General features: G+C 41.0%; 2 protein-coding genes across 3 annotated transcripts; one reads left to right on the top strand and one right to left on the bottom strand.

The window, feature by feature from the left end:
* Positions 1-466: 466 nt before the first annotated feature.
* On the top strand, positions 467-19,712 carry faxca (failed axon connections homolog, metaxin like GST domain containing a). 2 transcript variants are annotated; one of them, XM_053650105.1, is made up of 6 exons: positions 467-1,019; positions 3,686-3,821; positions 5,338-5,534; positions 9,673-9,890; positions 12,858-12,974; positions 17,032-19,712. In XM_053650105.1, the coding sequence occupies exons 1-6, from the start codon at positions 754-756 to the stop codon at positions 17,322-17,324; spliced, it is 1,227 nt and encodes a 408-aa protein (XP_053506080.1). In that variant the 5' UTR covers positions 467-753; the 3' UTR covers positions 17,325-19,712. The 2 variants fall into 2 exon arrangements, with proteins under 2 accessions (XP_053506080.1, XP_053506081.1); XM_053650106.1 differs by lacking the exon at positions 17,032-19,712 and adding an exon at positions 16,774-16,977.
* Positions 19,713-25,702: 5,990 nt separating this feature from the next.
* Positions 25,703-27,499, bottom strand: pou3f2a (POU class 3 homeobox 2a). Its single transcript, XM_053650108.1, has one exon. It carries the CDS (start codon positions 27,223-27,225, stop codon positions 26,110-26,112), a length of 1,116 nt encoding a protein of 371 aa, XP_053506083.1. The 5' UTR covers positions 27,226-27,499; the 3' UTR covers positions 25,703-26,109.
* Positions 27,500-27,937: the final 438 nt, after the last annotated feature.

Genomic DNA, 27,937 nt, shown 5'->3' with positions numbered 1-27,937 from the left:
TTCCGAGTTTTCTAGTAAACACGCTGATGTATCCGCAGAGAACGAATCGGTTCTTGTTGAATCAGTGGAATCGATTCGCAAGCACCAACGACTCGACGTGCTTTTATAATAGCACTTTTATTATTATTATTATTATTATTATTATTATTATTATTATTATTATTTTAATGATTAATTGTCTTTTTACGGTGTTGTGATAGTTTCTGGAAAGCTCTGACTATCAGTGCAGCTGCTCAGCAGGTAAGAAACGGTTCGTGAATCGTAAATGTGCTGCTTGATGGATATCTTGAGCTTCTTTCTTAAAAAAAAAAAAAAAAGCAGTAGTGAGAAGTGTCTGAGAGTTTTACAGCCGGAGCTGAAAGGTTACCATTTAGGTAAACTATTTTCGACACAACGCTGAAACTGGCGTGCGGTTCGATAGACTGAAACGATACTTCGAAAGAATCGACTCAGTAAATCGATTCCTAACGCGCGCTACTATAAAGGACGCAGCCTCCTGCGTGGTGACGTCATGCGCCATCAGCAGCAGCAGCAGCGGCGGCGGCGAGCGGCTTCGGGACCGGGAGAGGGAGAGGGAGAGGAACAGGGACGGACGCTGAGCTGGAGCTGGTGCTGGGGACGACCCGGAGGGAAGTGATGCCCCTTTTCAATCCGTTCCGCAAGAAACCCATGACCGAGGTCACCGAGCTGCACCCATGACGCCTCCAGCGACGACGCAGAACGGGGCCGAAGGGCGGAACGAGGAGCGCGAGAATGGTGTACTGGCGCGTGGGCTTGGCGTGGAGCCGATCGTGCGTGCTCGACCTCGGCTGCAACAAGAGTATCGTCCCCTTCGGTCTCTGTAGCTCGGACGAGCAGCTCTCGTTTTATGGCTACGTCATCGCGTACCCGCTGCAGGACTACGGCGGCATCATGGCGGCCCTGGGCTCGGACTCGTGGTGGCGGAAGACGCTGTACATCACCGGGGGCGCGCTGCTCGCCGCCGCTGCTTATTTACTGCACGAGCTGCTCGTCGTCAGGTAGCTACGCGGCTGGGGTGCGGCTTGCATGAATCACACTTCAGTGTGTGTGTGTGTGTGTACTCGGATAGCCCCTCATTGTCCGTGTGCTTTAGTTCTGGGCCCCGTTTCTAGGCGAATAAACAATATCATCATATTACGTAAGGGGGAGAGAGCACGGTGAGGGAGTTGTGGGGGGTTCCGTGCTTGTGTTGTGAGAACATAATGAGTCACGTGAGTGTGTAATGGTCGATAACCTCCATCCCGGTGCTGCTGCTAGATACGGTGATACGTGAGACAGGAAGAGAGACACATTTCATAACTTACTGCAACGTGAATGCATAGGTTTTGTAGTATCTGCCCTCCTTCCCCCCTCCCCTTTAACACGCCATGGTTTGCTCCTAGGACAACCTCTCTCCAATGGCTTCCCCTAGAGGAAAATGTCTCCCGTTGTTGTTGTCAGTGTGACCTTTTGCTGACCTTTGCTTATGTCTTTTCAGAAAGCATCTTGGATAGAAAATGTGTTGTAGTGTTTAGTTGATGAGACAAATTATGAATGTTCTCTGGATATAATCTTAATCTTGCAGTCGCTGGTGTTCATAAGCATGATGAGGTGTCATACACATTTCAGCACCACTTCAAATGGACAGCGACCAAGCCATGTTTATGTGTATGTAATATGGAGAAAGAAGGTCCAACAGTGTAAAGGGTGTGTGTGTGTGTGTGTGTGTGTGTGTGTGTGTGCACAGCAAATTTGTTCACATTGCAACATTGAATACGTACTTAAAGCAAAGCAAACCAACACAATAACACACACACACACACACACACACACACACACACACATTCCCAGCATATATACTGTAGTAAGTCAACGCATATGATGTGTAGAAGAGAATCAGTTCCATCAGGATATGATGTGCCATCCAAGGCCACAATGTGAAATGCAAGACCATTCATGGCCATGCCATTTACCTGTATGTACTGTAGATGTTCATTGTAGCTCATGCTTTCTAGTTGTGTTTCTGTGTTGCAGTTGATGTGCTTACTTGTGGATGGGAAACATAACACATACAGTGCAACTAATAAATGTAAAAGTACACTGTATACTGTAGGTAGAAGTATGTGTACACCTGATCATCCCACCCACAACTGTTGCTACAAATGTAGGAAGCACACAAATGTATGGAATGCCTTTGTATGCTGTAATATTACAGTTTCCCTTCACTGGAACTAAGAGACACAAACCTGTTCCAGCATCACAACGTCCCTGTACACAAAGCGAGCTCCATGAAGACATGGTGTGTGAAGTTTGGACTGGAAGATCTCGAGTGTCCTGTACAGATCCCTGACCTCAACCCCACTGAACACCTTTGGGATGAACTGGAACACCAACTGCACCCCAGACCTCCTCAGTACCTGATCTCACTAATACTCTTGTAGCTGAATGATCACAAATCCCCACAGTCACGCTCCAAAATCTAGTGGAAAGCCTTCCCAGAAGAGTGGAGGGCATTATAACAGTGAATGGGGGGGCGGGTTAATCCGGAATGGGATGTTCAGCAAACGCATGTGGGTTTGATGGTCAGATGTCCACATACTTTTGCCAATATAGTGTATATACCTTTTCAGAACATCATTATAGCAGAAATTACTGTGTAGAAATGTATTTCAATGCTAGATAACATTTTTTTGCACAGTAATTACACTATAATAATAATGTTCATAAAAAGTACACAAGAGTAATCATCATAAGGATCTCATATTATATCACCCCATACATACATACATCAAATGAATAGTTTGTTTAAACAGAAACATTGTTTACCAATCAGAATTGTTTACCGTCACTCTCTGAAAGACAGTTAGCTACATTTTAATCTCAGATGACAGATGAGAAAATGGGAGATTTACTAGACTGGTAAGATTGGTTGACAGTAAATTGTGCATTGAAAGTATAATTGTACAGATCATACAGGGATTTTATGTTTAGTATATTTCCTCATTCATCCCTCACACTGAGAAAGATATAGGATCATATGGTGTATCAGAGTTAAAGGTGCTTGAGGTAAGATTAGTCTTTTTTTTTTTTTTTCAAGATTAGTTTTCTAACGGTTAAGTAGTTGGATTCGACATATGAACGATTTTTTTTTTAACTCCTTGACTCCACCCCCCATTCCCACCCATGTTCACAAAGCTCCGCCCCAGGATCTACGCTCAACTGTAGAGAAAGTGTCTATAAAACACAAACAAAAACAAGCTTTTCTGGACCGGAAGTGAGTTTTCCAAATGGGTTTTCTCAGCCGCTTAATACTTTTGTCATGAGGTCATGGTTTTCTTATCATGTTCTACATATTTTGCAGGTTATTTGTACAAGTAGGAAGTAAAAAATTGAATGTTAAAAGGAAATTTAATATTGCACCTTTTAATTATATCAGACGTAAGGTGCCGTTGTATTTCACAGCCTAGGATCTGAGAATATTCATGTGATTTAATCTAAATACATATAGAAGAGCAACATGAGTCTTTTATGCTATGTACTAGATGTGCAGGGAGGTTTATAGGCACAGTGTTTTCCTTCTAATAATAAGGGTCTGGAATACAAGGGTTTGGAAGGCATCGCTCTAATGCTCATTTTTAAAGTCCACCACGTCTTCACTGATGTGTTCCTTTGATGTGTCGCACAGAAAAGAGCAGGAACTGGATTCCAAAGACACTATCATCCTCCACCAATTTTCCCGGCCCAAGAACGGCGTTCCCAGCTTGTCCCCTTTTTGCCTCAAGATGGAGACCTACCTGCGAATGGTAGACCTGCCTTACCAGGTGCTTGCGTGTTCACTTTAGAGACACTAATACAGTGCCCTCCACTAATATTGGCACCCTTGGTAAATATGAGCAAAGAAGGCTGTGGAAAATTGTCTTTATTATTTAACTTTTTGATCTTTTGTTAAAAAAAATTCACAAAAATACTCTGCTCTCATGGATATCAAACAATTGCAAATACAACACAGGTTTATCCAAAAAATATCTTTGTTAAAAATGTTTGCAACTATTATTGGCACCACTATGAATTCATATAAGAAAAATATATTTGAAGTATATTCCCATTGATGGTTTAAATTTTTTAGTACACCTGGGTGACTAGGAACAGGAAATTGTTCAACCATGACTTCCTGTTTCACAGGGGTATAAATATGAGGTAACACACAGGCCAAATTCCCTTAGTCATTCATAACAATGGGTAAGACCGAGGAATATAGCTGTGATGTGCAGCAAAAGGTTGTTCAGCTTCACAAAATGGGAAGTGTCTATAAGAAAATAGCACAAGCATTGAAAATGTCCATTTCCACCATGAGGGCAATAATTAAGAAGTTCCAGTCAACTGGAAATGTTATGAATCAATCTGGAATTGGACGTGTGTCTATATCGTCTTAACACACTGTGAAGAGGACGGTTCAAGTGGCCAAAAAATCTCCAAGGATCACAGCTCACAGCTGGAGAATTGCAGAAGTTAGTTGTGTCTTGGGGTCAGAAAGTCTCCAAAACTACAATCTGAAGTCACCTACATCACCACAAGTTGTTTGGAAGGGTTTCAAGAAAAAAAAGCCTCTACTCTCATCCAAAAACAAACTCGAGCATCTTCAGTTTGCCAGACACTACTGGTTAAATATGGTGGAGGATCTTTAATGTTTTGGGGCTGTTTTTCTGCCAGAGGACCTGGACATTTTGTTAGGATACATGGCTTCATGGACTCAAAAATGGTTTACTGACCACAAAATCAAAGTCCTGCCATGACCATCCCAGTCCCCTGACCTGAACCCCATAGAAAACCTGTGGGGGAACTGAAGAGGAGAGCCCACCAGCGTGGACCTCGAAATGTGAAGGATCTGGAGAGATTCTGTATGGAGGAACGGTCTCAGATCCCTCGCCATGTATTCTCCAACCTCATCAGGCATTACAGGAGAAGATTCAGAGCTGTTATCTTAGCAAAGGGAGGTAGCACAAAGTATTGACTAAAAGTGTGCCAATAATTGTTGCACACCTTTATTTTACAAAGATTTCTTTTATAAAAATGTGTTCTGTTTGCAATTGTTTGATATCTATGAGAGCAGAGTATTTTTGTGATTTTTTTTTTTAAACAAACGATCAAAAGGTTAAACAATAAAGGCTTTTTTTCACAGCCTTCTTTTATCATATTTACCAAGGGTGCCAATATTATTGGAAGGCACTGTAGTAATAATAATAATAATAATAATACTAACTAAAAACGCTCAGAATCTATTAGTAATGTCACACCTAATTCTCTCTTTTCTTCTTCTTTTTTTTTCTCCCCCCTTAGAACTACTTTGACGGGAAGCTTTCTCCGCAGGGGAAGATGCCGTGGATCGAGTACAACCAGGAGCAGGTGAGCGGCTCTGAGTTCATCATCGACTTCCTGGAGGAGAAGCTGGGAGTGAACCTGAACAGCAGCCTGAGTCCCGAGGAGCGAGCCATGTCACGCGCCATCACCAAAATGGTGGAGGAGCATTTCTACTGGTGAGCGAGTCTTCTTTTAGCATTCTCGGTACATCACGCCTGAGAGGTAGCATGAAAGGGAAAACAGCACCGATGTCGAACCAATGACGGCTTTGTCAGTTTGAGCGCAGAACAAATGAGTTGACGAGGATTTGCAGTGGTAGGTAGAGAGCTCCCATTTCTACAGGGAATAAAATAACTCTGTTATTTTGTCACTGAGCAGCTTAATGAGGTGACAAAATGTAAAGATTATTGCTTTCGAATTTAAAAGCGTATTATAGAACCAGAGTCAGAAAAATGGCAGTGGTGGCTCAGGCATTGGACTTCTGACCAGAAGGTCATGAGTTCAAATCCCAGCACCACCGAGCAAGGCCCTTAACCATCAACTGCTCAGTTGTATAAATGAGATATATGTAAGTTGCTCTGGATAAGGGCGTCTGCCAAATGCCGTAAATGTAGAAACAGTGCAGGTGTGTGTTGACATGAAGTTGTGCTTTGTGCCTATGTGAAAAAGTGACTTTTTTTTTTTTTTTTACCAGAGGCCAAAAAATTCCCAAACTTGTTTCGGGGGTGCCCGTGCTCAGCATTGAATATATTTAATGGCTCATGGCCAATGGTTAATGGTTCATATGAAAGTAAACACCCAGGGCTTTAAGAATTTGCAGTTTTTCCTAAGCATTTCTTTTTTTACCTAGCCTACTATGTTTAAAAGTTACAATTTTATTGTGCCAGTTGTACAGTGTTTTACTGTCAAAAAAAGCTTTAGTTGTGGTGTCTGTTTTGTTATTGTGGAGTGGTGTGACTTGTTTGGCCAGCAGGGGGCTCACACCCCTCCCCTTTCCCATCACCCTGCTCACCAGCAGCTAAACACCGAGTCATGATACTCTACACACAGAAACCCAACGGTGTCCCGACTAATCTTCTAACAGACTCGCAGCGATAAATTAATTCATATTTGCATATAATGTCTCCTAGTCCATGGTGCATCTTAAAAGACACTGGGTAAGGAGCCAGTCTAAAACAGTCAGTCTGCCTAAATAATGTACCAAACCCTGCTAAGTTCGATTTCCTCACACAGTGAATGTAAAGGTTTGATCAAGTTGTTGGATAATGAACTGGACATAAGCCTAATCAGTCGAGCTTGTAATCAGATACCTGCTGCCAAAATGTCCACGGTGCTCCTGTGTCGCAGATGGATAAAATCTTCAAAAAGCAGTTTTTCCTCCTTTTGCACAGACATTATGCGACATAGTTCATGAAAGTGTGTCGTTTTCTATATTCTATATAGTGAAAATATCTATACGTGTAGGGTTTTCCTATTCCACCTCCAAGTGTGTACTGTATATAAAGGTGCACTTCATTTCTGCCTTCTCTGTAGTTCTCATAGAGACAGGCTAGTTGGCTCTCCCAGTCCTCACCATAGTTTTCTCCTGCGCTGGCCCTCTGGACCTTGAAATGAACATAGTTTAGTAAACACAGCCAGTCCTTGCTTATTATACGCTTTGCCTTTTTTTTTCTTTTCTTCAGTAACAACCAGTAGGAAGTAGAAGTAGGAACGCAGGCCTGTGTAATTCAATCAGTGACTCCAGCGCAGCCTTATTGTCATTGTGTCGTTTTGAAGGAAGCCTGTATCTCCTGTTACATCTGCGTCCTCGCGCTTTATGCAGTCGAGGAGAAGGAACAGACTCCGAAACGAAATCCATAGCAGCGTCTTATATTTTCCCGGGGAATATGATGTGAAGTGTGTTCAGGTTGTCTGTGAAATTTCTGTAGCATGATAAACCCAAGCCAGTTTACAGTATTATCATGATGTCATAGTAATTAAACATGCTACATATTTACCTGTATTTTATATGACAGGAATGGCTTTCAGTGTTATCATAAGTCATTAGTCTTATTTCTGACTCTTAAATTTGGTATACATATATGTATATGAATATTGCATTATTTGGTTTGTGTGTGTGTGTGTGTGTATAATATATGTACATATATATATTACACTATAGTGTAAGAACACACTGATGCTATTAAGTGTAATTCATGTCACATGAAATCCACACATAATTTTTTACATAGTGGCATGAAAAGTGAAACCTTCATTACTTTGCTTTTTACATCTTTTAAAGTAAAACAGTTAATTACCTCAGGACTAGCTTCTCCATCGTGCCCCAAATTCCGCAGAAGACTCGAACAGGTGTAGCATTTAAATGTGACGCAATGAACACTACAACATCATGGAAAGAAAATCAGCAATCAGTTTAGTCAGTATAGAAATAACGTCAGTGTGGATATACAGTATAAGTGCATAATAATATGTATTACAGTGCTGTGCATAAGTATTCACCCCCCCTTGAATTTTTTCCACATTTTGCATCGTTACAACCTGGAACTGAAATGGACTTTAAAAAATGTTGTTGTTGTTTTTTTTTTTTTTTTTACCATCTTATTTACACAGTATTATTTATTGTGACACAAAGGTTCAGGAAACATTTGTTGGTCGCACCCCGGTACTCAGTAGATCCACCTTTAGATGCAGTTATAGCTGCAAGTCTTCTGGGAAACGCTAGATTGTGATATATCTGCAGAATACGGTCACTGCATATGATTAAAAATGGTGTGTGTGTAGGCTTAAAGTGCGATATAACGATATTATCGTCATTACATGATATCACAATGCCCGATATCCAATGACGTCTATCGCAGATTATATATTATATTACCAGACCTGGCAACTGTTATGCATTTTGTGTAGGAGCTCCGGTAAAATCTTCAGACTATGCTAATATGAGTCATTAGCGAAAAGAGCCGTCTTTTTTTTTCTCCCTCGCCAGTAAAACGAGATTTGTTTTGAATTTTCCAATATTAACAGACACTTCCCGGAAGCCCCGCCCCCTTTCCCCGTTTCATATGCTCTCATCTCACGCAGATCCCTCGCTTTCTATCAAGGTAAATGGAGAATCTTTTAGTTTGTTAACATGAAAATCAAGTTGATTAGCTTATGTTCAACTTAGTAGACGTTAGACAAGTATATATTTAAGTTTAGTTAAGAATATTGATTACAGATGTCACCAAGAGTGGTCAAAATGGCTCCGTTTGGGAGATTTTGAACCAGAAAATTTAAATGGGACTACAATGATGTGCCAAATCAAACTCTTTACCTACAAATCATTTTAATGGTGATGATAAAAGAGGCCAAAAAATGGAATTCCCGAAATATGTTTTGGGGATGTCTGTGTTCAGCTTTGGATTTATTTGTGATCACACTCCACAGTAGTGGTTACTTGCTTATATGAAAGTAGAGACTTAGGGCTTTGTAGTTTTTCATGAGTATTTCTTATTCTACCTAGCCTACTAGGTTTAAAAGTTATCATTTTTATTGTGGCAGTTGTATACAGTGTTTACTATCAAAAAAGCTTTAGTTGTGCTGTCTGTTTTATCTCTGCACCAATGTTATTATGGAAATGTGTGACTTGTTTGGCCAGCAGGGGGCTCACATCCCTCCCCTTTCACATCGCCCTGCTCACCAGCAGCTAAACACAGACACAATATTCTACATACAGAAACCCAACAGTGTCCCGACTAATCTTCTAACAGACTTGCAGTGATAAAATAATTCATTTGTTTATACTGATTGAAAAAAGCCCAGTGAGTCAGATGCCAGTGTACTGTTAGAAAGGGTTAAATGCTCTTCTTCGCAACACTGAACAGCACCACCAGAGAAACTGTCAACCATGTGGATATTCTACAATTCATTTCTAAAAGGATTATATTGAATGTTATTATATACAAATATATATATATATATATATTTGTTTGCATATTACTGCAGAATCACTTAAAAATCCAGCATCCAGCTCAGTTTTGGTGTTTGCCACAGTTCCCGACTCCACAGCTTGCAATATTATTACACCCTCCCCTTCTCTTCTTAAATCGGAAATGGAAATGCTCATTTTCCTGTCTGGAAGATGACATCCATTTATGGGGATATTTTAAAACTGGAAAATTGCGATCAGGGGGGAAAAAAAATTCATATCAAACAAGCCGATGGTTATAGGTGAGAGAGAATTTTTGGTCGTAGTAAAAAAGTAAACATGGTGAAATGGTGAACATTCTGCTGTTAAAGTGACCATTTTTGTCTTTATACCTGTGTGTGTTGTAGGACAATAGCCTACTGTCAGTGGGTGGATAACCTGGAGGAGACTAAGAACATGCTGGCAGTGACTGGGCCCCTGAGTGACCTGCTCAAGTGGATCCTGAGTCACATCAATGGTGGCATAGTGAAGAGAGAGATGTATGGCCATGGCATCGGGCGCTTCTCTAAAGACGAAATCTACGCTCTGATGGAAAAGGACATGCGCACCCTGGCCACGCTGCTCGGTCAGTGTGTGTGTATAGGTTTAGGAAAGACACTACTGGAGCGTTCTCAGGGACATTTTCTCATCCATTAACAGCACACATCTTGCCAATGAGACCGCACATGAACAAGACGGAAGAGAAACTTATTAATGATGCATCCAGGGCTGTATGATTCTAGCGCTTTATGGCGTGCCTCAGCTTAGTGTGGGCACAGAAACTCACACACTTTACAGAGCCAGTCTGATAACTGCATTACAACTTGCCAGGGTTAGGAATAGGAAGCACAATGGAATATGGCTAGAGAAATTGATGAGCATTAGTTATTAATGTACAGTGCCCTCCACTAATATTGGCACCCTTGGTAAATATGAGCAAAGAAGGCTGTGGAAAATTGTCTTTATTGTTTAACCTTTTGATCTTTAGTTCAAAATAATTCACAAAAATACTCTGCTCTCATGGATATCAAACAATTGTGAGCACAACACAGGTTTATCCAAAAAATATATCTTTGTTAAATATACAGGTGCAACAATTATTGGCACCCCTGTGAATTCATATGAGAAAAATATATTTGAAGTATATTCCCATTGATGGTTTACATTTTTTTTAGTACACTTGGGTGACTAGGAACAGGAAATTGTTCAACCATGACTTCCTGTTTCACAGGGGTATAAATATGAGGTAACACATAGGCCAAATTCCCTTAGTCATTCATAACAATGGGTAAGACCAAGAAATATGGCTGTGATGTGTGGCACAAAATGGCTATAAGAAAATAGCACAAGCATTGAAAATGCCCATTTCCACCATCAGGGCAATAATTAAGAAGTTCCAGTCAGCTGAAATGTTATGAATCAACCTAGAATTGGACGTGTGTCTATATCGTCTCAACACACTGTGAAGAGGACGGTTCGAGTGGACAAAAAATCTCCAAGGATCACAGCTGGAGAATTGCAGAAGTTGCAATTGCAAACTCGAGCATCTTCAGTTTTCCAGACACTACTGGAACTTCAAATGGGATCGGGTTCTATGATCAGATGAAACCGAAATAGAGCTTTTTGGTAATAAACAGCAGAGGTGGTTTTGGTGCACACAGAGAGGTAGCCATATGGAAAAGTACCTCATGCCCACGGTTAAATATGGTGGAGGATCTTTAATGTTTTGGGGCTGTTTTTCTGCCAGAGGACCTGGACATTTTGTTAGGATCCATGGCATCATGGACTCTATCAAATATGAACAGATATTAAATGAAAACCTGACTGCCTCTGTCAGAAAGCTTCAAATGGGCCGTGGTTGGATCTTCCAGCAGGACAATGATCCAAAACATACATCAGAATCAACACAGAAATGGTTTACTGACCACAAAATCAAGGTCCTGCCATGACCATCCCAGTCCCCTGACCTGAACCCCATAGAAAACCTGTGGGGTGAACAGAAGAGGAGAGTCCACCAGCGTGGACCTCGAAATGTGAAGGATCTGGAGAGATTCTGTATGGAGGAACGCTCAATAATTGTTGCACACCTATATTTTACAAAGATTTATTTTTTGATAAACCTGTGTTGTGTTTGCAATTGTTTGATATCCACAAGAGCGGAGATTTTTTGTAAATTTTTTAAACAAAAGATCAAAAGGTTCAACAATAAAGACAATTTTTCACAGCCTTCCTTGGTCATATTTACCAAGGGTGCCAATATTAGTGGAGGGCACTGTACCTGTAAAATGATTACATTACTTTTCTTTTAAATAATTCTTTACGGTCTAGCTCAGATAGCACTGCAGTGCCCTATAGCCAGGGTTCTTAAAGGGATTAAAAAAAAAATGTTACGGTGGTGAAAATCGCAACCGTTATCAGAGTTAGAAAGGATGCAGGAAGTGCTGACGATGCTGCAGAACCCCTGACTTTCAGGATTCCTTCAACTGCAGCTGCTATAAATAAATAAATAAATAGTAATAATAAAAACGACATATAGATACACAAATCAAGAAAGGATTTGGAGTTGTTTTGACTTTGTATGTCAGAGATAGCAGTATTTTGTGTCCATTAGTTATTTATTTTACACATTGACTTTAACCTTATTAAATTAGACATGTAAATGCTGCTTAATATTCCCGTACCCCAATATAAAACACCTTCCCATGTCCCTTAAAGTTAATATAATTATTATTATTGAGTTCTGATTAGTCTATTTGAATTAAACTGCTTTAATTCAAACCTCAACTAAAAACAACAGCAAAAACAAAACAAAACAAAACAATTTGTCCTGTAAATAACGAATAATTTGAATTGAATTGAATTTTTAAAACAAATTTATTCAGTCAGTGAAAAGACTTCAATGATAAAAAGAACCAAAATACTTACACAAATAAATAATATTGGATTATTGGAAAATTTGGATTATGTTCATAAAATAAATCTCATGGACTCGAATTTATTTATATATATATATATATATATATATATATATATATATATATATATATATATATACATATATTTACAATTAGAAGGGTTTCCTGGTTGCAAATCGTTTGTGAAGCCCTGCACTAGAGTAATGTCCTTGTGAAAAATGTCCTGATGAAAGCAAACCGTGCGTGTGTGTGTGTGTGTGTGTGTGTGTGTGTGTGTGTGTGTGTGTGTGTGTGTGTGTGCTGACACCTTGTGGTCAGAAGTATGTACTGCACCTTCTGTAATATTACTGCTTAGATAAATACAGCTGAGCATCACGTGTATCGAACAGAGGTAATCATTTCTATAGTTTAAAAAAAAAAAAAAATTGTGTATTTTTCGATCCGAACAATACTACAGATCAGGCTTTTCTTGTGATTTTCTCACTCGCTTATTTGTTTAACGAGTGTAGGATTTTCCACAAGGGGGCGCCATTAATGAATAAGGAGGCGTTGTTTCTGTATTATTGTTGAGATGAGCACAGGGGTGCATTGTTGAAGTTGTGCCATTTTTAACGCATTAAAAACATTTTTTTTTTCAGGAGATAAGAAGTACATCATGGGCTCCAAAGTCTCCACGGTTGATGCTGCAGTATTTGGCCACCTTGCCCAGGCCATGTGGACGTTACCCGGCACACGGCCGGAGCAGCTCATTAAGGGTGAGCTCATTAACCATATGTACACACTCTTTGTGCCATTTGTTTTAAAGCCAAAAGTCAGCCAAACACGCTCTTAGAAAGTGAGAACAGGGAATACAGTACGAGCAGTTTCTCATGGTGTATTTAGAATGATGTACTGCATTTTGGGGCTTAGCGAGGACAATAATATAGTACTATACACAAGTGTTATGTTACACTGTTCTGTAGCAAGGGAGATTTGTGTGAGGAATAACACACAGCAGACCAAAGCAAATACTATATATGTCATTTACACTGCTGTTAGAGAACATGGACGCACAAACTCTGATTGGAGAATTCAGCCACGCTGCAGTATAACTGGGTTTAACCCATAGTACGACTCAACCCCATTTATGTTTTTTATGAGCATAAAACAAGGAAATAGAAACGTTTCTACAGCTGAGCGCAAAAGGGACACGGTCACGTTTGTGTGTATGTGAGTGTGTGTGCATGTGAAGGAATAAAAAGGTGCAGTTTTAAGGTATTTTAAGATGAAATGACGGTTTCCTCTATCCACTGTTCCCTTTAAGCTGCGTGCGTGATGATGTTCCTGCACAAAAATATGTACAAAAAGTTGGTCATTTTGAGGAACTGACAGATGACTGCAGTGCAGTTTGGACCAGCAACTTGAATTTTACAACAGCATTGCGTTTTTCTTTCCTTTTTTTTTTTTTGGAAGCACAGGAACAGGAACACTCGTCAAAACGGAGACGGTACCGCTGCCACACAAATTTGTTAAAAGTTCCAAGCAGAAACAAAACACAGTTTTGTAAGATAGTAAGAAATGTACGCATCCTAATTGATTAGTTTGGTAATATACACCGATCAGCCATAACGGTAAAACCACTGACCGGTGACGTGAATAACATCGGATATCTCGCTACGATGGCACCTGTCAAGAAGTGGGATATATTAGGCAGCCAATGAACAGTCAGTCCCTGGTATGCAATGGTTAAGTACCTACCAAAAGTGTTCCAAGGATGGGTGCCAGAAGACCTGCTCTGACCCATGACAATTTGACTCTTGTTGAAGTCGCTCAGATCCTTACGCTTGCCCATTTTTCCTGTTTCCAACACGTCAACTTCCAGAACGGACTGTTCACTTGCTGCTTAATGTACCCCATTGATAATCAACGTTATTCACGTCACCTCTCCGTGGTTTTAATGTTATGGCCGATCGCTGCATCTCTAATATATGCGATATTTTTAGATGCACTAGTTCAGTGGTTTTCAAAGTGGGGGCCACCAGGGGGCGCCCGGTGGGCCTCAACAATTTAGTGTGAAAAATAAATTCTCACTATCAAACACACACACACACACACACAGTCAGTTCCTAATGTAATGTGATGTAAGAGGTAATTATTAATAAAAAAAAAGGGGGATATATTAAGAAGTCTGTATTTTTAATGTGTTTTAAAGACATCTTTCAAAAGGGGGGCCTCGGTCAAATTTTAATGCCATTTGGTGGGCCTTGCCCTGGAAAAGTTTGGGAACCCCTGCACTAGTTTACATTAATGCATATTGGATGCATTATCTATTAAATATTGTAACACATTGGTAAAGTAGACTTTTCCGTGTAATAAACTGAGGTCCGAATGTCTGAATGAGATTGAATATTATTTTGACAAATTGACGGTTGTTATAAAGTGCGCACACGTAATTATGGGCATATTTGCTCAAATGCTCAACTATTATAAAGCTCAATTATTCACGCATTACATCATAAACCTCTGGGTGTACACCAGATAGTCGCAGGCTCGACTGTGTTATCTTCTCTTGCAGCTTTTAGCTGTGATTAGCATGACACCGTAGAGCCGATCCAGTCTTCCAGACCGTTTTGCCAACAATGTTTGGTTGGTTTTGGGAACTTATGAAACATACTACAGTTCTCAGATGCCATCAGGACCGTGTAGTTGAGGAGCTCCCAGTGTTTTACCGTACTAAATTGAATCTCATTTTATTGTCAGCATTTTGGACGCAATCCAAGAACAACCTACAAAGATACATGTAATGTAATGAAAATAAAGTGTAAAAAAAAAGTGATCCGCAATCCACTGCGATTAATGTGCGCAACACAACTGTTCCACAGCAAATAGCATCCGGTCTTCCTACTGCTATGTCACTGCCGCCTTTCTCTTGACTGCCAGCTCACTTTTTTGCCTAGTGTTTAGTTTTTTGTTTTTTTTTGTGCTTACTCTGCAATTCTTGCTCTCGTTGATTTTTAACTGTTTATTTCAGCCGGGTTCAGACTGTACCTGCGCTATAACATGCTGACTTGTAAATCTTGTTGTTTTTTTAATGTAAAAGGAAAAAGAATGACAGCGATGAATCTGGCCTTTCTTATGATCTATTTAAATATATCATTTAATCAGTGTCTGTGTGCAAATGCTATAGCTCACTAGTGTTAAGCCAGTGCGTTTACATGGACAACAATATTCCGATATTAACCCGATTAAGACGATACTCATTAAGAAACTAGCATGTAAACGGCGATTATTGAAGACCCTAATCCGATTAAAGTCATACTCGAAGTAAACACAAATGGAATTAAGACGTGGGGAGTATTCCAGTTTTAGTCGCATTATCGACATGCGTTACAGACATGTACACACCTTAATCACACTGTTAACGTCGTGTGAGAGTTTTCACGGTGTTTCGTGACAGGACACGTACACACACGGCAGCGCTCAACTGTTTGACGGCAAACAAGAGAGCACGGCTGCGTCCCAAACCGCGTACTTGCCTACTACAGTATTTAGTAGGTGAAATACATGTATCTCAGCTGCTATATAGTGGGTAAATACGCGGTTTGAGACGCAGCCCACGGCTTCAAGCAGTCGTCTATTTGCACCTACAGCATGACAAATAATTAACCACACTTGAAGCTTTCGTAAAATAAAACGTTAAAACACCCGAAAATGTATACGGTACCATAACGAAGACGAACTGTATGTCGATACGTGAAATTCTGGAGGGAACGTCGGACGGCGTGCCGCGGTGATGTAATGACGTGTGCCGTTAATCCATCTATGTTCTAGAACATGTAAAACGGGTACATGACAGGAGTATTCTAAAAGCGACTCATGTAAACACCTTAATCAGAATACTGTCTTATTCAGAATAAGGTGAATGATTAGATTACTGCTGTCCGTGTAAACGTACTGTATGTGTAGCCTGCTATTAGAGGATCTGGAGAACTACTGTGAAGTACATTAGTCATGTTGCCTGCTTTCAGGTCCAGAATTGTGAATACATGCATGTAAGCTAGCTACTAGTGACAGGACCTAAGTTGCGGCACTTTCTTGGTGTCTGTGTTCTCAAACTTGCCTTTCTGTGCAGTTAGGTTTCATCAAAAATATAAATGTAGTCCGTAAACAAATACAGGAACAGTGTTTACAAAATCTAAAAAATTTATTTGAGCGTACCCCTGCTGGACAAAAACCCCAAAACAATAGAAACCATCACAGAAATTCTAACGGTTTCCACTACGAAGACCAGTACAAGCTGTCAGCTGTTAACCATTAAAACCATTACCAAATGGTTTCCATTACATAATAAGATATATTAAGGATGTAGGTCCTTTATGGTAGCCACTAGACCAGGGGTGGGCAATCTTATCCGGAAAGGGCCGGCGTGGGTGGAGGTTTTCATTCCAACCAAGCAGGAGGCAGTTTCCAAACTGGATTACGTGGAGCGTCCGCCGTGCAAGTCTGTTACTATAGAAACAGTAACGTGTCCTAACGAGTGCATTAATATATATTAACCTGTCCTTCATGTTACAGCTGGAGCTACTGTCCGAGCCGTGCTGTTATGCGAAAGTAACCCAGGCTTTCTGACCGATCAGATTAGAGGATTCCAGCTCACTGTGGGATAAAGAAGCATAACAAACAGACGAAGGAGTTAGTAAGAGTTCAGGGTTTAGACAGTCAGTTTGAAAAAAAGAGTATTTAGAGTATAAGGTTTGCAATTCTGAAAAGTCTGAAGTCATCTGCTGTGTAAGAATAAACTCGCTGATCTGATCACTCTTATCGTTTGTGCAGGCGAGTTCATTAATCTAGCCATGTACTGCGAGCGCATCCGGAGGAAATTTTGGCCCGAGTGGTTCGTGGACGTCGATGACTTCTACTGCGATGGCTCGAGTGAAGAGCCGCACTCTCCGTCTCAGCTGCTTGACCTGGGCCTGTTTTCACACACTGACGGTTTCCCCGAGGAGCCCAGCAGCCTCTCGCGCTCCGACACAGCACACTCGCTGGACAGTGATCGCACTGGACACTCGCTCTTCGACTCCGACATGGACGCCGAGTACTCCGAGATGGAGCAGACCAAGTGCTAACCAACTCATCCGTCACGATGCCGCTTCTCAGGCATATCTGTCCTCCGTTAAGCCCCTCTCACTAAGGATCGAGTTCGCCTTTCTGAGGACGACAGGGCTTCTGAAAACTCTGGCTGCACAAAAGGGATGAGTACAGCAAGCGACGTAAGAAAGGTGTGCAATATTATCATGGACAACGGGAAAGCTGATGAATCTCCTGTTTACCTGCAAGTAGAGCTGGGTATGTTTAGTATATTAGCCTATAATATGACTTTGACATCGCGTTAAATGGTCGTGATTTTGCAGGAGTTATAAACATTGACCGGCGTCACGTGACATGTAACTGATTGGACATAAAAATCTATTTTTGTACCGGATTTTCATTTTTCCTTCCGTCTCCTTTATTTATTTATTTATTTATTTATTTATTTATTTATTTATTTTGAGCAACAAGTGAAATATTGCATCACACTTTAGCAGCCATTTTGTTGATCAAACTAGATACCATGATACATATTTTGTATTGTGATATGTCCTCAGATATCTTGATGTCATATTTTTACCCAGCCCTACTTGCATGGAAATACGTTTGAGGTAATTCGGTAGCAGGGAAAATAAAGGGATAGGCGGAGAAAAAAGAGAAAAAGCAAGCCAAATCAGCAAGAAAGGAAATGATTTGGAAAACAAAACAAAACAAAAAGAGATGGAGAGAAAGCCAGCTAAGGGAGTGCATGACGCCACTGCTGAATCATTCCCTCCGTCCTGACAGATCACTGTTACTCATCGTTCTGTCGCCATGTTGAAGAAAAAAAAAAAAGTCTCTTCCAGTCTTAAGATGCGTTATCGTATGGATATCAGTATAGGTTTGGATTCGGAGAGCACTTGATACGGTTTCCTTTTGACCTTTCAAGTCACCCAGGCTTGTCATCCTGCTAGCATAAACTGCCCAGATACTGATGGAAAACAGATACTTTTCGTCCCTTTAAAAAGAAAAAGAAGAGTGATGTTTTATACAACAATCAGATTCGAGCAGAGTGATCATTGTAACTGAAGGAAGTGAATGGTAATGTGTGTGTTATAAAGTATTCGCATATATGTATATATGTGATAAGGATGTTTATTTATTTATTTATTTATTTATTTATTTATTATTTTTAACAAATGAATCATTCTGGAACTTGCACTGGCTTGTCTTAAGACCCGACTGATTCTCGTCCTGTTTGTCTACGTGATCCATCCTCTTTGTGTTTTAGTCGATGCATGCATGAGCTGTACGCTAGTACTAAATTATACACCGATCAGCCATAACATTAAAACCACTGACCGGTGAGGTGAATAACATTGATTATTTCATTACAATGGCACCTGTCAAGGGGTGGGATATATTAGGCAGAAAGTGAACAGACAGTTCTCCAAGTTGATGTGTTCGAAGCAGGAAAAATGGGCAAGCGTAAGGATCTGAGCGACTTTGACAGGGGCAAGCTGGCGGAGGAAGTGTGATGCTCTGGGCAGTGTTCTGCTGGGAAATCTTGGGTCCTGGCATTCATGTGGACGTTACTTTGACATGTACTACCTTCCTAAATATTGTTGCAGGCCAATTATCATGGCATCACTTCATAGCAGTGGCATTCCCTAATAGCAGTGGCCTCTTTCAGCAGGATGATGCGCCCTGCCACACTGCAAAAACTGTTCAGGAATGGTTTCAGGAACATGACAAAGAGTTCAAGGTGTTGATTCGGCCTCCAAATTCCCCAGATCTCAATCCGATCGAGTGTCTGTGGGATGTGCTGGACAAACAAGTCCGATCCATAGAGGCCCCACCTCACAACTTATAGACCTTAAAGGATCTGCTGCTAACGTCTTGGTACCAGATACCACAGCACACCTTCAGAGGTCTTGTGGAGTCCATGCGTCGACGGGTCAGAGCTGTTTTGGTGGCACAAGGGCGACGTACTCCATATTAGGCAGGTGGTTTTAATGTTGTAAAGCCCAAAGGGAGACATTTTGTCGGTTGTTGAATTGCCATGGCCTGTTTATAAGATTTAGTGATGTACGGCTGGATTATTTGATTAGGATTTCTCCATATGATATTGCAGTGACTTTTACTGAGTAAACTAGTGATCAACAGTGTAATGCAGGAAATCACTCTTCGTTGTAGTTGTCCTTGTTTCAACCGAGAGACTAATACATGTGTTTGTCAGACAGCAGACACCTGTACGGTGTGTTCAAGACCGTCCTTCCCTTCTTTCAAAGCTTTATTATTTTTTTTAATATTCGCAAATAGGACGACTTGATTACATTCGACTCCACTGGAGACTAGATTAGACCCGGATATTATTCAGTCTCCAGATAAAATCCCGTGATGAATTGATCCCACGTGATGCATCCATTTTTCTAGGGGTTGGGGGTTCGAATCCCACTACCGCCCCTGTTTCTGTTGAGTTTGCATGTTTCCTCCGGGTACTCCGGTTTCCTCAAGTCCAAAAACATGCCTTGTAGGCTGATTAGCTTTTCCAAACTGTCCGTAGTGTGTGTGCGATTGTGCCCTGAGACGGGTTGTCACCCCATCCACGCTGTCCCCCACCTCATGCTCATACTTCTCTGGGATAGGCTCAAGGCTTCCCTCTGTAGGATAAGCGGTATGGAAAATGGATGGATGGATATTTGCTTAAGTTGTGGGTTCAGGAATCCTGGATTTCTAGAATTGTTGCCCAAAGTAAACGAACTTTCTTGTGTTCGCGTGATTGTGTGTTCACTTTTCACAAAGCGTCAATTCATCACTAGTGACTTTATTGTGGAAATTCACGGTACATGGTACAGGATAGTGAAGGATAATTTGTGTGTGTGTGTGTGTGTGTGTGTGTCCATCTGGTGCATGAATGAGTCATAGTCATGCATGAATGCACATACTTTCGAGGCAGTTGTCTCATGGGTGGCTTACACACACGTTTATTCCATAACCTCTGCACTGCAGCGATCTGAACAGTGACTGCAGCTTACACACACACACACACACACACACACACACACACACACACACCTTCGAAAATATGGGACTTAACTGTAACTGGTCTTTGAATGATAGATCCGTACGTTTGTGTGTACTGACTGTTAAAGCGGCATTATTGTGGCATTGATTACTCATTGTGCCAAATAAACAACACACTCAGAACTTAACCGAGATCTTGTTTACGGGACACACACCTGAGCATTTTATATCATCAGTGGTACAACCTGGGGTTTTGTTTTTGTTTTGTTTTTACGCCTTGAGTGCGTCTCTTTGTTTTGCCTGTGTTCATTTTTTTCATCTCTATTGCAGTCTCTCTCTCTCTCTCTCTCTCTCTCTCTCTCTCTCTCTCTCTCTCTGTGTGTGTGTGTGTGTGTGTGTGTGTGTGTGTGTGTGTGTGTGTACAGGAGTAGACCACTGCAGTGTATTTCAGCACTGGAAGCTCCACAGCCTTTGGATATAGTCGTACATCTTCAATCCTGTGCCTGATGCAACTGATATCATTTATTTCTATTTCTCCTATTTATTCATTATTAACAATGTACTGGTTCTGTTGATGTATTGTTTATTCAAATTGTGTATATTTATTTTGGTGGTTTTCTTTTTTTTAATCTATTTTTTTAAAATGTAAAACATTGATTTAAACTGTGTGTGTGAGTGTGTATATATAATATTATTTATATTTTTTGCTTGGAGTATGTGGTAAATGGTGTGAGTGGTTTGAATTGCGTGCAGGTTAGAAGGTAGAACTAATCCCACATTGGCCAAATATTGTCTTCTTGATGTCCTGTGTGTGTGTGTGTGTGTGTGTGTGTGTGTGTGTGTGTGTGTGTGTGTGTGAGAGAGAGAGAGAGAGAGAGAGAAGCACTGAGTGTGGCGAAAACAAAGGCTGCACAGGGAACTGACAATTCGATCTAGAATTATAGTAGTCTGGGCAATTAGGGGAGTGTACACTCAAAATATCTACCGTGTAGGTCCGGCAGGTTTGACGAGGAAGCTGTTAAATGTGATATGGAAGAGTTTAATGGTCAGATATTATTTTAGAACAATCTTCGGTTTTATGGTCGTGTAAATGTGCAACCCGAACATTTCCCTACTATTAATCTCAGCACAGACAAGTCCAGATCCAGTGTGTGTGTGTGTGTGTGTGTGTGTGTGTGTGTGTATAAACACTGAACAATTCACTCTTGTGTTGGGGTGCGGGGACAAAACACAACGGAAATGAATGTAGAAAGCAACGGAAGCCAGCAAGGAACCAAATAAAATCACGTACAGAAGTGGAAAGAGGAGCGACAGGAAATGGGTCCAAACAATAAACCGAGGTCAAAAGATTAACCTCATCTTGTTCGTGTGTGTGTGTGTGTGTGTGTGTGTGTGTGTGTGTGTGTGTGTGTGTGTGTGTGTGTGTATGAGAGCTAGTCGACTCTAAACTTTGCAGATTCTGTGTTTTGTGTATGATGATCCTTGTCTGGACTTCTGGCATACAATGTACATAATTTATTGGGAAGGGGATTGTATGTATACGATGAAGACCACTGTAAAATAAGATGAATTAGGTTCTTCCTCTGGGTGTATAGTAACTAGAGATGAATGACTGTGTGAAAACAAGTACTCAAAGAATATTTAATTAAATATAGCTGTGCTAATTTCTCTCTGCTGTGCTGTAGCATTTCTTGTTTTTATTGTTTTTTAATTTAATTTTCTTTTATTTACACACAACTGCTTGGATCCTGTTGTGCAATTCTTCATGTCAGTGTCAGTCATTCACCGAAAAAGCCCTTAACCCTCATATTCTCATGCAGCCTTCGATTTCCACCAATGTCAGTTTCCCGATCCATGGATTTTGATGTTCTAGCAATATTGTTGTTCAAAATGTTTGACAATAAACTGTGTATTCATATCTCAGTTATTGTGAGTGTAAATAAGAGCACGAGCAAAACCACTGTTTCGTCTCATTTACAAAAGACATTTTATTGCAATTTGCCGTAACTTTCACTCAAAATCACTCTAATATAAATATGATTCAAAATTTTTTGTTTAAATGGAAAAGAAATTCATAACCCATGACGCATTGTTCATGTTTGGGGGGGGGGGTCTTTTTTTTTTTTTTTTTTAGGACTGGTCCACTTTTCAAATAATGCATCTTGAGATCATTTGACGTGAAGTGAAACTTTCAAACTTTACAGAAGGTGCTGCAATTAGTTTCTTTCTTAAAAAAAAAAAAAAGAAAGAAAAAAGAAGAAAAAAAAGAAGACGTATTAGAGGTTTGACTGCAACGTGTATTGTGTCCACGAGGTGGCGCATGCGCACTGAACTTTACCCGTTCAGCCTCCGCGCATTCATGATTGATGTTAAGCAGGAATCACCTATTTCTCAGTCTCCTGACAGTCTGATTTAACGTGTATTATTCAGGAAAAACAACCAAACAAGCAGCAGAAACGCACAAACATCCACTTTTTTTTTTTTTTTTTTTTTTTGTGTGTGTGTGTGTGTTTCTTTGTGTGTTTTATTTTTATTCTATTCTATTCTATTTATTTATTTATTTTTATGATCATGAACTGCGGCTATAATAATAGAAATGTAAACCCAAGGCAGGGTCTAAGATCACTTTCTCTTAGACCTACAAAACACAACAGATTAAACTAAGAACTGGTTAATGTTTTTTTTTTTTTTTTAAAAAGAAAAAAATCATTTTAATACAAAAATGACAGGTTGTCACAGCTTTAATCACAGCTTATTCTTTTTTTTTTCCTTTGTTATTTGTGATCTACAAATTAGGGGTGGAATGATATGATAATTGTACAATCACGGGTTTTAGGCATATCACAGTACTCTCTGCTTAAAACTTAAATCACATGTACACAGCAAAACATAGAGGCTAGTGTTGGATTAACACTTACAGTGTTCAGTTTGGGTCCAGATAGGTTTACTATACAAAATCTTAGCCTGTAGTCTAGGCTACCCTGATTTAAACATCTCTGAAACCCTGGAAAAATTTTATTTTATTTTATTTTATTTTATTTCTTTTAAATGACATGATCAAAGCATAAACCACTTCAGATTTCCTTATAACAGTATACGGTCATGTGATATGTCAGGCATGATGTAGCCTGTTATTGACAGTTTAATGGATTTTTGCTGATTATAATGTTTGCAAAAAATAAAGTAAACACTATTATATCTGAATGAATCCTGAATGAATCAGGATACTGGTCAATTCAATGGTCAGAAGTAATCTCGGTGTGTGTGTGTGTGTGTGTGTGTGTGTGTGTGTGTGTTGTATCCTCTGGTTAGTTCGTTGATTAATTCAGCCGTTAAATGAATCTAGACGCATTTTCGATTGGCCTAAACGAACAAAAATGGACAATAAATAAAAGAAAACAGATTTTTAAAGGTTTTACTGTAAAAATATGTCTAGGCTGGTAATATGACTAGCCGATATGTATGCTATAATAATGACTATGTGCAGGATAATGATAAAGATAGGATGTAACGTTAAATAAAGAATTCGTCTGAACTGCGTTTGAAAGCAGTGCCGAGAATTCCTGAAATGTCTGTAGTCTCATTCTCCCAGTGTTGAAGGAATACTTCAGGGGAGGAGGAACAGGTGGAAGGTGTCCATCATGACATATATAGGCTATAAACACTGTGCGGCATTCAGCACTGGAGTACACCGAGTATTTACTGTGTGTATTATTATTATTACGTTATTTGTCGTTATCTTATAGGTCATGTCGAGACTGGCATGTTGTTCTTCAGAATATTGGCATGTCTGCAAACACGCACAGAAATGGCCTGTCTGTAGTCATTTACATTTCAAACGCCATGTCTGAGGGATGATGATGATGATGATGATGATGATGATGATGATGATGATGAGCACACCTGAATATGAAATGAGATAAAATGTGAACCTCTAAATTAATTAATAAATAATAATAATAATAATAATAATAATAATAATAATATTTACATCACTACCGTTAATTAACGCACTAGCATATTGTGTAAAAGCAAGTATTTCCTTTAATGACAAAAAAAAAAGATATTAAAAATTGTGCAAGTTGTCAGTCAAGTATTATTAAAAAAAAATAAAATAAAATAAAAAATAATAATAATAATAATAACAAAAATAAATCCAGAATCACTGCTCGTCTCACAGGCTCTAGAGCTACACGGAAGTTGTGCTTTGGCTGCGCCAAGATAAGCGGACAAGAACAAACAATATCGACAAAACCGTACAAAAATAATAACAACAACAATAATGCGACCCAAGTAGCTTATAGCAAACTTATTTTCGATGTGTCAAATAATTGTTTTGGTGATCAGAAAGATGAGATTCCCCCCTCCCACTGAGCACAGGGCTGGTGTCGGATATTTTCTATTGACAGTCAAAAGAAGGTATAGGAAAAAGGCGCATTGTGTTGACAGTGAGGGTCAAAGGAACAATTTGGTTGCCTAAACAAGAGATAAATACAAAAACACAAACAAGTATAAATATACATTAGGGTGACGCTGCAATAAGGAGCTTATAGATCATTTAAATCCATCACAGTAAGACGTGGTCAGTAATAGCGTATTTGCCTATTATTATTATTATTATTATTATTATTATTATTATTATTGATGTTGTTATTGTGCATATTATTATTCTTTGAAAAATTATTCTATTTCTGACTTTTTTGTTTTTCTTTAAAAAAAAAATCATTTTGGTTTCGTTTAATTAATTAACCTATACAAAAACAAGACTCCAAGGCCTAGGCCTACCTTCAAAATGTTCCAAAATTTGGTCTTCATTTAATTAAGATGAACAAAATCTTCAGTTATCTGTTGTCAGACAATACCATGATGATCAGGACCTATAGCCTCCTTTTTTTTTTTTTTTTTTTTTTTTTTTTTTTAAATCCCACATTTTCCAGATTCCCTTTAAAACATAAATAAATAAATAAATACTACTACTACTACTACTACTAATAATAAAAACATATAAAAATCCAAATGTCCTTGTAATGACACTTGATTTAATTCTGCACGCCTGGGTTGTGTTATTCGCTGCTATTTTCTGATTTCGAGGTAATGCACAGAGCCATCATTTGTGTAGACGTGTCTTAACGCTGGTATGTAATCATACCTCACATTGACCAGGATTTCTGCTCGGCACACCAGCAGTGTGAATTCGTGACCTGCATAAAGCCGGACTGGTTTGCAGTGTGCAGTGTTGGGAAACAGCACTTAGCAGCCTTTTGTTATGATCAAAGACCTAAACACCAGCGTCAGGCTGCACTACACAAAAGAGGCAGACTGAACACATTACATGTCTAAGCTCAGCTTGGAACATAGCTCAATAATAATAATAATAATAATAATAATAATAATAATAATAATAATAATAAGTGAACGGCAGACGCATCGGCGCGTGTTGACACGTTTTGTGGCCCTGACGGGAAGATGGCGTGTTTGAACGCCCTTTCCCCAGCTCTCTGCTCCAACCCGATGTGACGTGCTTTCACACATCCTTGGGCTCCTAAGCTTGGATGAAGCGTATTGTTTTTGTCATGGCCCCTCGCCTGTTTGGGTTTCCGTGAAGCGCGAGCGTCTTATGCGACACATGCGTCCCCGTCGCCCGCCCTTGTCCGCATTGTTCGGGCAACAACATGCAACACCTATGCGGTGTCACGTAGGCTCTCGTGCGGCTCGGGCCACCGTGAATGGGCCGTTGTAGCGGAGACAAAGACACGGTCCGAGCTTGTGCAGGTGGTGAATAAAAATCACGGAAATTCCCCCCGCCGCCCCCCGAAATCACGGAACTGGTGTCCGATCGCCGTGGTGCGGCGGCGTGTCCCCGTACACGTCCTTGTTGTCGGTTAACGGAGCGCACTGAGGCGTCATCCGCTTCTCTTTTTGCCGCCTGTTGCAGAACCAGACCCGCACGACCTCCTTGTCCAGCTGCAGACTGTCCGCCAGAGCGTTAATCTCAGCCGCACCGGGTTTAGGGCACTTTAGGAAATGGCTCTCCAGTGCGCCCTTGACGCCCACTTCGATGGAGGTGCGCTTTTTCCTCTTCCTGCCCTGCGCGGCGATTTTGTCCAGGCTCGTGGGGCTGCCCGAAGTGGAGTCGGCCTCCTCGAGCCACTTGTTCAGCAGCGGCTTGAGCTTGCACATGTTCTTGAAGCTGAGCTGCAGCGCCTCGAATCTACAAATCGTGGTCTGCGAGAACACGTTGCCGTAAAGCGTGCCGAGCGCCAAGCCCACGTCGGCCTGCGTGAAACCGAGCTTGATGCGCCGCTGCTTGAACTGCTTGGCGAAGTGCTCCAGGTCGTCGGATGTGGGCACGTCTTCGTCCGAGTGCTCGTGCTGGCCCGGGCGGAGGCTCGGCGCGTGGCCGTGCTCGCTGATGCGCGGGCTCGGTTCGTCCTCGTGCGCCTCGCTCAGGGTATTTGCGTGGTGGTGCATGCCCTGCTCGCCTCCGTATCCCGGCTGCGAGTAGATCATGCTCGGTCCGTTTGAACTCGTCATGCTGGCCATGTGCGCCGTTGTGCTCGCCCTCCAGTGATGATCCTGGTGATGCGCGCCCTCGTGCACCAAATGAGTCGCTCGCGACTGTTGCTGCTGCTGCTGCTGCTGTTGCTGTTGCTGCTGCTGCGGCTGCAGACTCGGAGAGTGCTGGAGCTCGTCGGCGTCGCCGTGCAGCGCGGGCTTGATGTCCTGCTCGGACCACGGAGAGCCGTCGCCGTGCGAGAGCGCCGCGAGCCACTGGTGCGCGTGGCCGAGCGGGTTGGCGGCGCTCTGGAGCGTCGTGTAGTCGCTGTGCAGCAGGCTCGGCGCGTCCCTGTAAGCTGGCGCCTGCTGCATGCTTCCCGCTTCGGACGCGCTCGACGTCAGGAGGCGGTAGTGGTTGGACGCCGCGGTCGCCATCGCCTCCAGCAGGGCACAGGAAGAGAGAGAGAGTGAGAGAGACAGAGCAGAGAGGGAGAGACGAGGGGGGCTTTGCTCGCGTCGACGCGTTTCACGCTTACTTTTTTGTGCCACAGGCGGCTCCCCAGCGCCGAGTGAAGGCGCGCGCCTTGCGTTTCTCCCTCGCTCCGCTCGTGATTGGACAGAAAGGCTTGACAGACGCGGTTGCCCCTGACAGCGACGCGTTCATTGGTCACGCGAGATGCTAGAACCACTTGCGCTCCTGGTGAACGGTGCTTGAAGTTTTGCGCGAGGCTGCGGGCCAACACCGAGAGGATCAGGAGTGACGGGGAAACAGACTCTGAACCATATAAAATCAGCAACATTCAACTTCAAATTGCATGGAAAGTGAAATCTCAATTCGCCTGTCAGTTTAGATTATCCGAACTCTTGGTTTAGCTTTCCGAGTCGCACAGTGTTTGTTAGGTTTCTTGAGCTGATTAGTCAGGAGAGGCTGCAACTCACTACTCAGTAAACACTGAATATTGAATTAAGCCTACAGCAAATAATGCTAGAGTCTGCATTTAACATTCAATATATTTTTTATTTTCTTTTGTCCCTGCTAAACTTTCAACTGAAATGAAACCATGAGCTTACTTTGAAAATGCAAGGGTACAAATGCATATTATTATTATTATTATTATTATTATTATTATTATTATTATTCCACACA

The sequence above is a fragment of the Ictalurus furcatus genome, chromosome 19, assembly GCF_023375685.1.
Source record: "Ictalurus furcatus strain D&B chromosome 19, Billie_1.0, whole genome shotgun sequence".
Classification (NCBI taxonomy): Eukaryota; Metazoa; Chordata; class Actinopteri; order Siluriformes; family Ictaluridae; genus Ictalurus; species Ictalurus furcatus.
Note: the sequence above shows the minus strand (reverse complement) of the source record. Positions and strands in the feature narration are given on the sequence as shown.